The sequence below is a fragment of the Lycium ferocissimum genome, unplaced genomic scaffold (assembly GCF_029784015.1).
Source record: "Lycium ferocissimum isolate CSIRO_LF1 unplaced genomic scaffold, AGI_CSIRO_Lferr_CH_V1 ctg18182, whole genome shotgun sequence".
NCBI lineage: Eukaryota > Viridiplantae > Streptophyta > Magnoliopsida > Solanales > Solanaceae > Lycium > Lycium ferocissimum.
The window spans coordinates 1-14,637 of NW_026717651.1; the positions used below are offsets into that span (position 1 = coordinate 1).

The 14,637-nt window shown below is 36.9% G+C and overlaps 1 protein-coding gene across 1 annotated transcript; it reads left to right on the plus strand.

The window, feature by feature from the left end:
* Window positions 1-5,320: 5,320 nt before the first annotated feature.
* On the plus strand, window positions 5,321-7,696 carry LOC132042823 (putative receptor like protein 25). Its single transcript, XM_059433339.1, has 2 exons — window positions 5,321-5,444; window positions 6,675-7,696. The coding sequence occupies exons 1-2, from the start codon at window positions 5,321-5,323 to the stop codon at window positions 7,694-7,696; spliced, it is 1,146 nt and encodes a 381-aa protein (XP_059289322.1).
* Window positions 7,697-14,637: the final 6,941 nt, after the last annotated feature.

A 14,637-nucleotide genomic window follows, 5' to 3' on the forward strand; every position in this document is an offset into this window, starting at 1 on the left:
GCCTAAGATATAATTTCAACTTAAGAAACTTACATATAACTACTTTTCATTTTAAATGTATGCCTCCTGGAAAAATCTCATGATTTTTAGATTGTATTCATTTCTTTTGGGGGTATTTTTTGTTAGCATAAGACTTTGTTGTTGTGGTGAAATTTCCCGCGATCTGGCCGAAATCGTCGACGGATACGACCGAAAACTAGTGGTTGTATTGTTATTCACGAATACGGCAATTGTATTCTTTAAGCTTTTTTGGTTAAATTTTTAACATTGTATTCATTCTTTTTTAGGTGTATTTGTTAATTTTTGGTGTATCTATGCTTTTATGTATTGATTTTTTTACTCATTTTATTCATGAATACAAAATAGTAAGTTTATGAATACGGATAGTCATTCGTGAATACGGTGAAAAAATAGCTACAAATGAATACAAGCGAATTGAATACATTTGACTTGAATACAACTTAGTTGAATACATCTGACTTGAATACAATGAAATCTGATTTAGCTGAATTTTGAACAATCTATTGTAGCACGTGAATACAATCTACTGTAGCTACGAAATGTAATTAGCTAGCTATGTCAAATTTTTTAACCCTCAAAATGTAGTCATTTATGTAAGTTTCCTTTTTGATTTCTCGATCGGCATTTTTTTTCAAGGTACACTTATTTTGAGATAGAGGGAGTAAATATCAAAGGTTTAGATTTATTTAATTAAATGTATCAAAGGTTTAGATTTATTTAATTAAATGTGTATAAATTATGGTCATTAATTTATTTAATTAAATGTGTCCTAAATTATATATGGCCAAAACTCAAAATGATCAATATATATTTCCACTTTAGCCTATCAGTCCTAAGTGTGATCTCCTAAAATTTTGACACCAAATAAATTCCTTAAATAAGGATTAGCATTGATTTGGCAAAATATATGAACTAATAATACAAAGAAGAAATCAAATTGACTAGGCCCTTTGCCCTAAAATGAATATTCTATTTTCTTTTGTGATAAATACTTTTTATTTTCATGAAATAAATAAATGAATGAATTTTGTTTTTGGTATCCATATAACGAAACTTGGAAAATGAAAAGAAGGGAGAAATAGAAGAAATGCTCATCTCATTTAAATATCAAAAGGTTAGCTATAAAAAATAAAAATAAAAAAAATTCAAAGGTTTGCTGTGACCTCTGGGAGAATACACATGGTAAAAGCCATTGAAAACTCAATAATTGGAACTGTTTGTTGACAAACAGATGATACAATTAAATATCCGTCAACTTAGATTAGGTTACAACTTACAAGCATTGGTGTATAAACCCGTTTCTTATTGTCTTGCTTTTCACTGCTAACTCCTTTATGCAATAGTGAGTGTTGTTTTTGGTCGGTATCTGTGACAGAATGAAAGAAAGAAGCGGGGGCCAAGCCATGGTAATGATGACTGGGATGGTATAAATTTAACCCACGTCTTATACTCTATATAGTTGATCCTAGAGTCGGGTAAAATAAATCTGACACGGGGTGTTCGATTTGAAGACAAGTTATGATGGAATTAGTTATTATTTTTTATTTTTTTTGGTTCTTCATCCGGTGTTTGATACCCGCATTGGAGCCAGATTATATTCGAATTCGCGGCGGGCTCATTTCTGGGGAAGTGCTCCCTATCCAGAACTTTTCCATACTCATGGCTCGAACCTGAGACTTCTAGTTAAGGGAGGAGAGGCTCCATCCACTGCACCACATCCTTTGATGGTAATATTATTTCTTATTGATTTATTTATTTGTTGTATTAAAAAAGTAACATTCATTGCTTAATTTTTAGAAAAAGTGTTTGTGTAAAAAAAAAAAAAAAAAATACATCAATCTATTAGTAGAAAAGGAGATTTGAGGACCTCGGGGCTATTTTGTCATTTTCATTATTTTATCTGTATAACTAGTTTTGGGATTGTTTTTGTCACGTCTAAATACAATACCCGTGAACGTGATTGGCACTTGACAAACACTATCCGCCGTGCGAACCATGTATCATACTCTTAATCATTTATAAAAGCAAAAAAGAAAATAAGTGCAAGTCCAACAACGTTATTAATGATAAAAATGCGAAATAGTCGCCAACCAAATCCATAATCGATTTATGAAACCAATCAACGTTAAGATAAAAAGAATCTCTAGCCCACATCCCACGTTAAGACCATGGAGCATCTAACAGAGTACATGAGTTTGAGTGTCGGGCATGTAAACCCAAAATAAAAGAAATAACTAGAAATAAACTAGATAAAGCTAAAATGGCTGCCTCCACGAACAATGCGGTGGCTCACCTCAGCAACAGAATCCACTCACGAAATCTTCAATTACCAGTCTCGTTCTCAACGACAGTATCTGCATGGACATGCAGGTAAGGAGTGAGTTATACATAAATATAACTCAGTAAGATCCTCGACCCGCCACTTCAAATACCCCTGGAACTAGTGTTAGAAAATACAAACACATAACAAGCACAAAAATATTATGCACATGAATATATCATTATATAATAGCAACCAAGGTCCAAACTACTGTTTATCAAATATATTATATATCTCGACACAATTTACACTACGAACGTCATAAGTGGCGAGTTAAAGAATTAGTCAACACTATGAATCCACGGCAACATACACAATGTGCCAAATATGTCGAAGCATACACAATGCCCCAATATCATCAAGAAGCATACACAATGCTAAGGGGAAGCATACACAATGCCCCAATATAATCAAGAAGCATACACGATACTAAGGGAAGCATACACAATGCCCTGATATAATCAAGAAGCATACACAATGCTAAGGAAGCATACGTAATGCCCAATATCATGGCTCACGGTATATCACATCACAAAACAATCTATAAAGAAGAGTTTTGAATTATTTGAAAATAAAGTATATACGGTTAGCCTTAAGGACCACCGATTCCCGCCAAGCACACGCTTGCCCCACACATGGACCGAGAGCGAGAGAAAACATATTTTTAAAACGGGTTTTGAAAAGCAAGTACCCAAAGCTTAAAGTCTCACTTACCTCAAATTCACAATTCAAGCACACTTCCCAATAAATCAAAGCTGCGTTCTCGAGTCTCCGTATTGCCCGAAACTACACAAAAATGGATTTAGAATGGTCAAAACCCTTAGGGTAAACCACGTCTATATTTTTAGAGGCTTAAACGGTTAAAGTCAAATTTTAAAGGACGAAAACGCCCTCTTCAATGTGTTCAAAACCCGACAAGACATATGTTTTCGGGAAGGCCTTAACGAGAGGATTCCAACGATATATAGAAGTCTAAAATCCGACACTATTTGCCCTTTCAAATCAATGATTTTGGTTGAAGAACCTAAGGCTAAACTTTCTCAATTCCTCAAAATATCCCCATGTTTTCATCATAAAAATTCACCCCTAATTATGTAATAAACTTAAATAAAAGACTAGAGTCATTACACATGATTTGGGATGAAAGGTCTTATTTTTATACCGTCTTTTCTCTTCTTTTTCTCCCTTTCTTTTCTTTTCTTCTACTGTTTGCACGTGCTCTTTTTGTTTGACTTTCAGCTTGTACAATAATGCTTCATGTCTGATGGCTTAGCCATCAGACTTTTTAAAGTCTTTTTTTTTTCTTTTCCTATTCCTTTTTGGGCTTGGCCCACTAAATTCCTTCTTTTCTATTTTATTTTTAATTCTCATTCCAAATTTCTTTTCTTTTTTAATTCCTTTTAGCTAAAATTACCAAATAAACCCTTATTAAAAAAAAATTGGGTTATTACAGTTTTTCCACCCTCTGTAGGGATAACTTATCCCAGTACTATTTTTAATCCTGACATAACTTATCCCAGGATTAGTAACCAAACAATGAATATGATAGTACTAAATTTTCATCACAGAACTATTTTTCCTTATTCATCGTACCAAACGACCCCTACAAGTGGCAATCATCTAAAGCCCTATTGAGAAATAAAGGACCGAATGTACTGAGGCGATATCAACCCCTCAAGTCAACAGATAGAAACCATATTGAGGGTTTATCTTGTTGGAGATTAAAGACACATCAACCACCCCACGCGTAAAAGAAAATTCAGAAACATTAAATACCGTTTAGACTTCAACATTGTTTGGACTTCCAATCTTTTGAAAGTAGGACCTCATAAGACAAAGATGGGATTCGGTCTTTACCTTTTGATAAATTGTAAGTGGAGTTGTTGTATTATAAGTTGCTTATTCCTTGTTTTCCAACAATTTTCTTTGCGACTTCCTCCCATGTAGGCATAAAGCAAAATTACGTTCCTATAAAGGAAACTTATCATCCATTCAATTGCATCAATATAATATTGCCTCACTATGAAAATATCACTCCTACATTTTTCTTTCATCACTATCCTGGGGGCACTTCTTACTGCTTCTAACTATATTACTCAAATATATGGCCAATGTTTGGCTGATCAAAAGGCCTCGTTGCTTAAACTGAAGAATGGCCTCATGTTCGATCTTCAATGATATATACTAAGAGTCCACCAAAACGGATAAGGGACGGGAGGTACCTTCCTACGACGGAAAAGCGGTAAGTAAATAAGCACATAATATTTACGTGAAAAATTCGCCTAACCAAGGGATAGAAAACCATACCCACCGAGTAGGATTTCAACTTCACTAAACGAGCAATGTTTCATATTACAAGCCCTTTGCAACCTAGGAATTAAACTCGTAATCCCTCTCCTTACAATAACTTTATTACAAGCTAAGTCCTTAACTAACTCTAGCTAAGACTTCACTGATTCAACTAACTCTAGTTGAACCCTAACTCACCATAACTAACTCTAGTTAGGCGTTTAAACGAAAAGCTTGTAAAAAGCAAATACCTACCAAACCCTTCTTGAGAGAAGTGTAGGTTTACAATATTGAGAACAAAGACTTAAACAGCCTAGGACTTAAGACATCTTCGGCCCTAGGATGCGGTCACTGAGTTATTTAAGCTTGATCTTGAAGGCTCTAAGAAAACAGTGGCGGCTGCTTCCTTCACACAAATGAGAATTCTTTCTTTGTAAGTGCTAGGTTAAACAATGCCAGCATGTTATATATATAGGGAACCAAAAGAAGAGCATGTGAGGGGCATGTGACCATGGATAATGACATTACAAAGGCCTTTGGCTTTTAGCAGACATGCATTGTTGTTCCATTTTGAGTCAACGTGTGTCGGAACGATCTGCGACTTTTACGGTATTGTTGTCGTACAACGCCCGAGGAATCTCATCAGGGACCTGGTCCCTTAGCGAGTATGTCAATCATCAAAACTATGAAATGTTTGAACTCATTATTCAACATCTTGAGAAGCTCAATCTGGCTTCTAATTTCCAAAGACGTGTTCCAATACCAACAAAAATTTATAAGATAGCAAACTTGACGTACCTGTATTTGTTAGGAGGTACATTTGACAGGCAGATTCCAATGGAATTGTCTAGATTGACACGGTTAGTGATTCTTCACCTTTCTAGCTGGGGTTAAAGCTTGAGAGCCCAGATCTGAAAGAACTGGTTAGGAACTTAGCAAATCTTAGAGAACTTTACCTTGATTTCATGAACATATCATTGAAGGGGAGTGAGTAATGCTCGACATTATCTTCATCTCTACCTAAATTGAGAGTCTTGTCAATGATACACTGTAATAAGAAGTTGCAATTTCAGTGTACGTATTCCATCAAAAATGGGAAATCTCACAAACCTAGTTTATCTAGACTTGTCATACAACAGCTTTACTGGCTCAATCCCACTCTTTCATAAGGCAAAGACACTCAATCGCATAGACATTTCTAATAATAATGGTCCACTTTCTTATGCTAAAACTCAATTAGCAGTTCCCCTTTCCCTCCCATCATTGCAATTCCTTAGTTTTCAGAACAATCATTTAAGCGGAGAAGCCCATGAATTTTCGAATGCATCCTCCTCCATTTTGGAAACACTTGATTTGAGCAATAACCATCTAAATGGATCGATCCATGTCTATCTTTAAACTTAAAAGGCTTTCCAAACTCTCACTTTCTTCCAATTCCTTCAATGGGACCATTAATCCTGAAGCGATAAAGGGACTTCCTAGGCTAACCAACCTCGACCTTTCTTACAACAACTTGAGAATAGATATACATGACAGGAATTCAACCTCATTTCCCTTTCCCCAGTTGGAAGTACTGACCTTGGTGGCTTGTCGGTTGGAAAAGTTTCCAGACCTTAGAAACCAGTCAAGGATGTTCTACTTAGACCTTTCAGTTAACAAAATCAAAGGAGAAATACCCAATTGGGTTTGGAGAGTAGGAAATAGAGTTTATCTAAATCTTTCTTGCAATCTCCTAGGGTCTCTGGAAAAACCTTACAACATGTCCACCATCCTATAACTCATTGACTTGCATTCCAATAGGATCAATGGCGATCCACCCATCCTACCTACTTCTCTGAGTTACTTTTCAATTGCCAATAATAAACTAACGGGATTAATACCCTCTTCCATATGCAACATACATCACCTTCAATATATTGACATGTCAAATAACTCCATAAACAGCAAAATACCTCCATGTCTATTTCAAAAGGCTGACAGTCTGGTAGTGTTGAATTTAGGGAGAAACAAACTAAGTGGCATCATTCCTGATACATTTCTGCAGAATTGCAATTTGAGAATTTTGGACCTCAACAGCAATATCCTAGAAGGAAGTTTCCAAAATCCCTGCAAGGATGTGCATTTCTGGAGGTCTTGGATATTGGAAATAATAAGATTAGAAATACGTTCCCATGCATGTTGAAGAAATTTTCCAATTTGTATGTCCTAGTTTTGAGGTCGAACAGGTTCCATGGGAATCTCCGGTGTCCAATAGCTAATAATGAAACCTGGTCAAAGCTTCAAATTATAGATCTTTCAGCCAACAATTTCAGCGGATCTCTACCAACACGGTATTTCTCAAGTTGTCAAGGCATGATGCTGAGCAGCAATCCAGATCAAGTTGGATCCAAGCACTTGCAAGTTCAACTCCAAGCGGTTGGCATATACTATCAAGTTAGAGTGACTTTAACTCTCAAAGGTCAGCTAATGGAGATTGAGAATATTCTTGAAGTTTTTACTGCCATTGATTTCTCTTGCAACAACTTTCAAGGAGAGATACCAAAGGTATTGGGAGATCTCAATTCACTTTACCTTCTTAACTTATCACACAATGCTTTGACAGGAAGAATACCAAAGGCCCTTGGAAAGTTGAGTCAGCTTGGATCCTTAGATCTTTCAGTTAACCATTTACGTGGGAGGATTCCAGATGAGCTTGCGAGTCTCACATTTCTTTCTGTCTTGAACCTATCATTTACTCAACTTTCTGGTAGGATTCCAAGAGGCAACCAACTTCAAATGTTCTTAGAGAATTCCTTTGAAGGGAACACAGGGCTGTGTGATTTTCCGTTAAAGAAGTATAGCGACACCAAGGCGACTGGACCGTCACAATTCCCTAGCAACCATTCTGAACCTGAAACAATTGACGAGAAATATATAAGTTTGGCCTTGGGATCTTCCGTGTGTTTTGGCATAGTAACCTGGTTGCTTTTATTTAGCCCAAGATATAATGAGCTAGTCGATAGACTTCTATTCAGAATTTTCGGTCAGCATAATGTTGCTGGCAGGAATGGAAACCGAAGGAGGTAAAGGTAAGTTAAGGTTTGTTGTAGAGTACAGAAGGCCATGAAAGTTGCTGCAGTTAGAAGTTAGATCTTTTACATTATGCTTGGTAGGAAAAGTCTGCATGTGATAAGCATATGAAGGAGTCATAATACTCTGTTAGCTTTGTTTTTCCTTTGTTTTCTATATGGTGTTCTCAGAGGTTTGGGATGACAATGTGCTAAACATTATTCATCTATTAGGCAAATAAACTAGCTCTTTTACTTTATTCAACTTTTGTTAGTCAATTTCTATTAGGCAAATAAACTAGCTCTTTTACTTTATTCAACTTTTGTTAGTCAATTTTGAAAGAACTTATTGGCAACCTCTTTCAGATATGAATCTATCTAATTCAGTATGGACTATTCCAAAACAACACTTAATGAAGTTATCTTATTGAAGAAATGAGGTAGAAGCAAACTAGAAAAACAATCAAGATTAACAACTCAAAATCACTAAAAATTTCTGAGATTTAATTATGATTCATTATTCAGGTAGTGTATCACGGTATCAGATTAGTACCTTAAATTCTTAGTCTACTCAGAAGAATAACCTTATATCAAGCTTGGACTAGTTCGTGCAATCAAAGTTTGTTGGTGCAAAATGATTTTTCCTATATCCCGTGGTGCATATATTAGACATAACAAACACGCTGTTGAGCTTGGGAATTAAGGCAATAAACATAAGAATTTAGCTTGAGTACAATCATATTGTACATAAACATGAAGAGTGACATGAAAAATCCCTAGAACTTTTGCAATAAACACATAGTAATATTTTCACTATTGTTGATGTCATTTTTAATTTTCCAGTTCACATGTTATTTCAATTATGGGGTTTTCACTACAGTACAGAGTTTGCAGTAACTGGAGCCCGTTGTAGAACCTTTGGTTATTTATTATAACCTAGAACTTAATCCAAATTACCTGAATTATTATTGAGATAATTTTTTATGAGTTAATGTTATTATTGAAATACCATATCAATATCCCAAGTCAATGACTTACAAATGTTAAATAAGTAGGAATGATAGAGTCAGAGTCTCGGGAGAACAATTAAAGTCGGTATCGTACTCTAAAAGGTGTGATTTTCAAGTTTATGCAGTTGGTTGTTGCAAGACAACAAACAGAAGAAGTTCCAAGGCTCAACAAGTTCATTGGCCCAGACTATTTATGTAAATTTGGCCCTTAATCAAGATAGTAGTTGAATCAATTTTACAATTTCTGGATGTGTTTTACAATTAAAATAGAAAAGTGACAAACATGTTTGCTTCTTAGCATGATAGGTTAAACATATTACTATTAGTTTTGTTTTCTTGTCTAACTTGTTTTTGTAAATTTTGGTTCTAAATCACAAGCTAGGTCTATCAGCTGGGCATTCGCATGAAAAAGGCAATGTTTAGTTGAAGTTGGTAACTTTATGGGTAGCTTTTTAAGTTAATCTTTTTTTGTTATGAATGGTTTTTTTTACCTATTGTTAGCCAGGAGATCGATTTCAATGTTGATTAGACTATGCAAGATTGGTAAATGATGAATTTTGCGGCTCCTTGCTAGATAAAGACTGATGTATATGCCAATTGGATTGTATGAGTTCTGTGTATTAATAGATGCCCACAAGGCAGAATATATTCATACTTATTAGGTTCAGTAGAGACTATTTTCTGTCATCTACAAATCAAGTATATCCATTCTATTGCATTCTCATGACAGGTTGTTGGGAAGAAACAAGCAACAACCAAATTGCACGACGAGGTAACAACGGAAGAAATACCCAAGTCAAAACTTCCCACACTATTTGAACCAAGAGAAGACAATAAATACTAGCACAAATGGAAATCCGGATAGCAACTATACCAACAACAAAATAGCAAAGCAAGCAAAAATAAATCAATGCAAGAGACACCAAATTTACATGGTAAAATCCCTTCAAGGTGAAGAGGAAACATCCACGGGACCTCCGGCCCGCAATAGCTCTACTATAATCAACAAGAGTTACAATAATGTTCTCCAAATGGATACAACATCAACACCAAACACGGAGCAACAACACATAAAAGATAGCACCAAAACTAGTGAAGAAAAGAGAGTAATCACCCCCAAAAATGAGCTACTATTCGTACTCGAAAACTGGAGCTACAGATCACAAAATCCGATCTCCACTGTTGAAATAGAAGAACCAGATGTTTAGAACCCCCAATTCAAATTTCAGAATGATCCAACAGTTAATGAATCGGGTACGCAATTTGAAGCGGACTTCACGTAGACGATTTTCAATGTGCGAAAATTAACATTTTTCTCTCTATATGGCTACTATGAATTCACTCTTGTGTTATGAAAATAAGACCTAAGTTGATCCTATATATAGTGGAAAAAGTGGCCTGGTCCAAATTGAATTGGGTTTTATTAATCCAATTCCACGTAGGAAAGAAAAACCCAATAATTCTCCCCCTCCCGATTATGTAGAGGAAACCGCCATCCCGGCGATTATGCAATAGTCTTCAAACTTCCCTCTTGGAAATGCTTTAGTCAATATATCATTATCATCAGTGTGAATCTTCTCAAGTTCAAGCAACTTAGAATCCAACACATCTCTAATCCAATGATATCTCACATCAATATGTTTAGCCTTGCCATGAAATGTAGAGTTCTTGCAAGATGAATAGCACTTTTGTTCGTCGTAATGAAGCACATACCTCTTTTGAGCAAAGCCAAGTTCCTCCATAAATCTCTTCATCCAGAGCAACTCTTTACAAAAGCTTCAATGGCTGCAATAAGCTTTGCTTCTGTAGTAGATAGAGAAAAACATTTTTGCAACCTAGATTGCCAAGACACAGCTCCGCCTGTATAAGTAATCAAGTAGCCCAAAGCAGACTTACAAGTATCAACATCATCGGCCATATTTGAATTAGTGTAACCACAAAGAATAGGCTTCCCTGTCCCAAAACACAAACTCATACTAGAAGTGCCACAAAGATATTATATAATCCACTTCATAAAGATTCCAATGCTCTCTTCCTAGATTAGAAAGAAAACGGCTAACAATACCATCATCATGAGAAATATCTGGTCTTGTACAAATCATTGCATATATCATACTATCAACAACTGAAGCATAAGGAACTTTCTTCATATCTTCCTTCTCATCAGTAAAGAGTACAAACTCATTAGGAGAATAACGAGATGAAGGTACTTTCTCTCTAGTAGATCCTCTGAGAGAACTCTCTGGAGCATCAGTAGTAGCTGGTTGCTGGCCAACTACATCATCTTCCACTGGAGCATCAACAACATCATGATGGTCATTCTGAACATGATCATTATCTTCATTATCAACTTGAGCTTCATCATTTTGAAGATTTTCTTGAAAGCTTTATAGTTACGAATTGGATCAACATCAACTAAGCTCTCAACATTGTGAGAATCAACCTTGGCAGCTTTGTCAAAATCTTGAGTTGTCTTCAAATAACACAACATCACGGCTTCTAACAAGTTTCTTCTCAACTGGATCACAGAAACGATAGCCAAATTCGTCTTGACAATAACCAATGAAGATACACTACCTAGTTTTAACTTCGAGCTTTGACCTCTCCTCCTTAGGAACATGCACAAAGGCCTCACACCCGAAGAATCTCAAATGAGCATAAGAGACATCCTTACCAAACCAAACTCTATCAGGGCCATCACCATCTAAAGCAACAAGAGGGAGATAAATTGATAACATAAGCGGCCAGTATAAGTGCTTACCATTTCAAAAATGCATCCACAACTTAGCATCCGAAAGCAAACGTCTAACCCTCTCAACTAGAGTTATGTCATCCTCTCTCGCTAAACCATTTAACTAAGAGTCTTTGGAGGAATTTTTATGCCGAATACCTGCTTGCCTATAATAATTATCGAAGGACTAATGTATTCACCCCCATTATCCGAGCGGATGCATTTTAGTTTCTTCCCCGTAATCGTCTCTCAACCAAGGCCTTCCAAAGTCTTTAACACACGGGCAAGTACTTGATCCTTGGACTTCAAAGAAAATACCCAGAGTTTGCGAGAATGAACATCAATAAAAGTCACAAAGTAAAGTGTACCACCACGAGAACTTACTTTAAAAGGACCACACAAATCAGAATGTACCAACTCCAACAAATCAAGCTTTCTTGAAGGCAAATGACTCTGAAAAAAAGCTGTTTTCTGTTTCCCGGCTAAGCAATTAGCACATCTCTTCACATCTCTTTAACTTTGCTTGTTTCACTCCAGAAAGCAAATTCTTCTTAGCCAAATTACCAATCCCCTTCTCGCTCATATGACTCACCCTTCTATACCATAACTCTGATGAAGTATTATTCTCCACCAAATTTACTGAGTCACCATAAATGGAGCCCTGAAATAAGTACAAGACAGAAATCTTGTTACCTCGAGCCACAATCATTGAACCTCTAAGAAGCTTCCACTGGCCACCACCAACGGTTTGATTATAACCCTCATCATCAACCTTTCCTACATAAATTAAATTCAGACGAACATCTGGAGCATGCTTGACATTGTTAAGAACCAACCTCGAACCATTCTTACTTTTCAAGCAAACTGTGCCAATGCCAAATACCTCAACCTCACTATCATTGCCCATTCGTAACATTCCAAAATTACCTGGAGTATAAGAAGAAAATAATTCCTTCTTTGGCGTGACATGAGAAGTGGCACACGAATCCACAAACCGGTAGACTTATCACAAACAAGATTGATATCATTTTTACCATAAGCAACAAGATCATTTTCAAGAACAACAAAGAACACGATTTTCATTATCGCCTTCTCTTTTACTTTTTCGGTCTCTCTAAACTCGTAGCAATGTTTCTTGATGTCATTTCAAGTGAAAATAGTTACATATAATATTCTTATGTACTTTGAGGTTCTTGACTTGCTTCTACTTTTACCTCTATAATTTTGACCTCTGAAACCACTTTTCCCCTCGTCTTTAGTAAAACCCAAAACATCGGAGTGTGAAGTCAAGAAGACGATGCTCGAGATCTTCTTTTTATTTCTTCATTCAAAACACCACTCTTAGCATATTCCATAGTTACACCATCGGCGGAGCAGAATTAGTCAAAGAAACTCGAAGAGTTTCCCAAGAGTCCGCAGTATTAAGAAGCCAAGTCCGTATTTCTTCATCAAACTTGACACCCATTCCGGATAGCGAGATCAAGGACACCACGAAAATTATTTATATGATCGAAATAGGACTACCCTCTTTGTATCTAATGTTCATCAATTGTTTTAAGAGAATAACTTATTATTGCCACGATCTTCGAAGTATAAAGTGTCTCGAGCTTTCCCGTTGCTTTTAGCATTTTGTCTCATTCACAATATGATTTTGAACATTATCTTCAACCCATTGCCTAATATAGCCACAAACCCGTAAAGTGCTAAAATTCCCAATCCTCATCTTCATAGTGTCACGACCTAACCCCGTTGGCCGCGACCGGTATCCTAACCGGATACCCGTACGTACTTACCTACCGAGTTCGGCGTACCAATAGCTAATTCATATTAGATGTACACGGATTCATATCAACATAAAAATAAAGCGCACGAAAATATATACATGTATAAACATACTTAGGACTTACACATAAGCCGTCGAGGTTATCATAGCCGACGAGTCACCAACTCGTACATACCTACCGAACAAGTAGCAACCCATAACCCACAAACATGTCTACTGTGCCCTAAATAACGTACATAACGAGAATCGATGACGGACAGGCCCCGCCGTACCCCAAGTTATCATATATACGAAATATGTAAATAACAAAAGATATATATATATACCAAAAAAATACACGCTCCGGACAAAGGAGTACTCAAACGAGAAACCGAGGTCCTAACTGGCGGTGGCGTATCGCGCGATGCGTGCGTACCGCGGGCATGTAACGCGACCCCCCGAAGAACGAAGGGGCCGCATTTTAAAATGCATCGAGCATGAAACAGAATGTAACAAATATAATCACGTAACCGTAAGGCTGCAAATATCGGGCGACGGCACCGAACCCGAAGCCGAATCGTAAGTACGAGTGTACCGCCCGAACCGCAATATATATAGTAAGCACGGGTATAGCCCGAGTCGAATATGAATCGTGAGACAGAGAAGCGATAATCATGACACGGATCGTGAGTGGGCGTAGTGTGGTCGACAAAATCGTAATCCGAGTCGAGGTACAAAAGTATGACGACCGAATCATAATCCGAATCGTACGTACGTAAGTGCAATGGCAGAGTCTTAATCCGCATCGACATACGTACGTGTACCGTACGTAATTACGTACGTGTAATCATAAACATACACAGATACGTATATATACATACATATCGTATCCCCTCTCTAGCTAGGACGCGGTAAATGTATCCCGCCTCTTAGACGGGACGCGCGACGTACGTATCATATGCCATTCCTACGCGCGAACATCCCCATACCCATCACACGCGTACACATATGTATACGTGAACAGTATCCCGCCCGCACACCGAGGGACGCGGTGAACAATGTGTGAGCGGAATGTGCACACACAATGTAACTCGGCCCGGCGCAAAGGAAGCATTGAAAGCGCTGGCCCACGAACAACATTAACGAGAAACCATACGCATACGTATCATTATACGTACTCAATGAAATCGAGTAGGTCAAACGGTAGGTCAAATCAAAGTAATCGGACAATATTCATAATACACGATATAGATCATTTTGATGGTATAACAGATTATACGTAATAATATGTCCGTAACCGTTTCCTATGTCAAAAATATATCATAAGGCTCATAAATATAGTCATAATACTTGTCATATAGTAACAATAATCAAAGTTATTGAATTTTTTACGAAAGAGTTATTTAAAAACCCCAAGAAGACGACTTTGGGGGCCCCCCTTTTTAACCGAGGGGCGT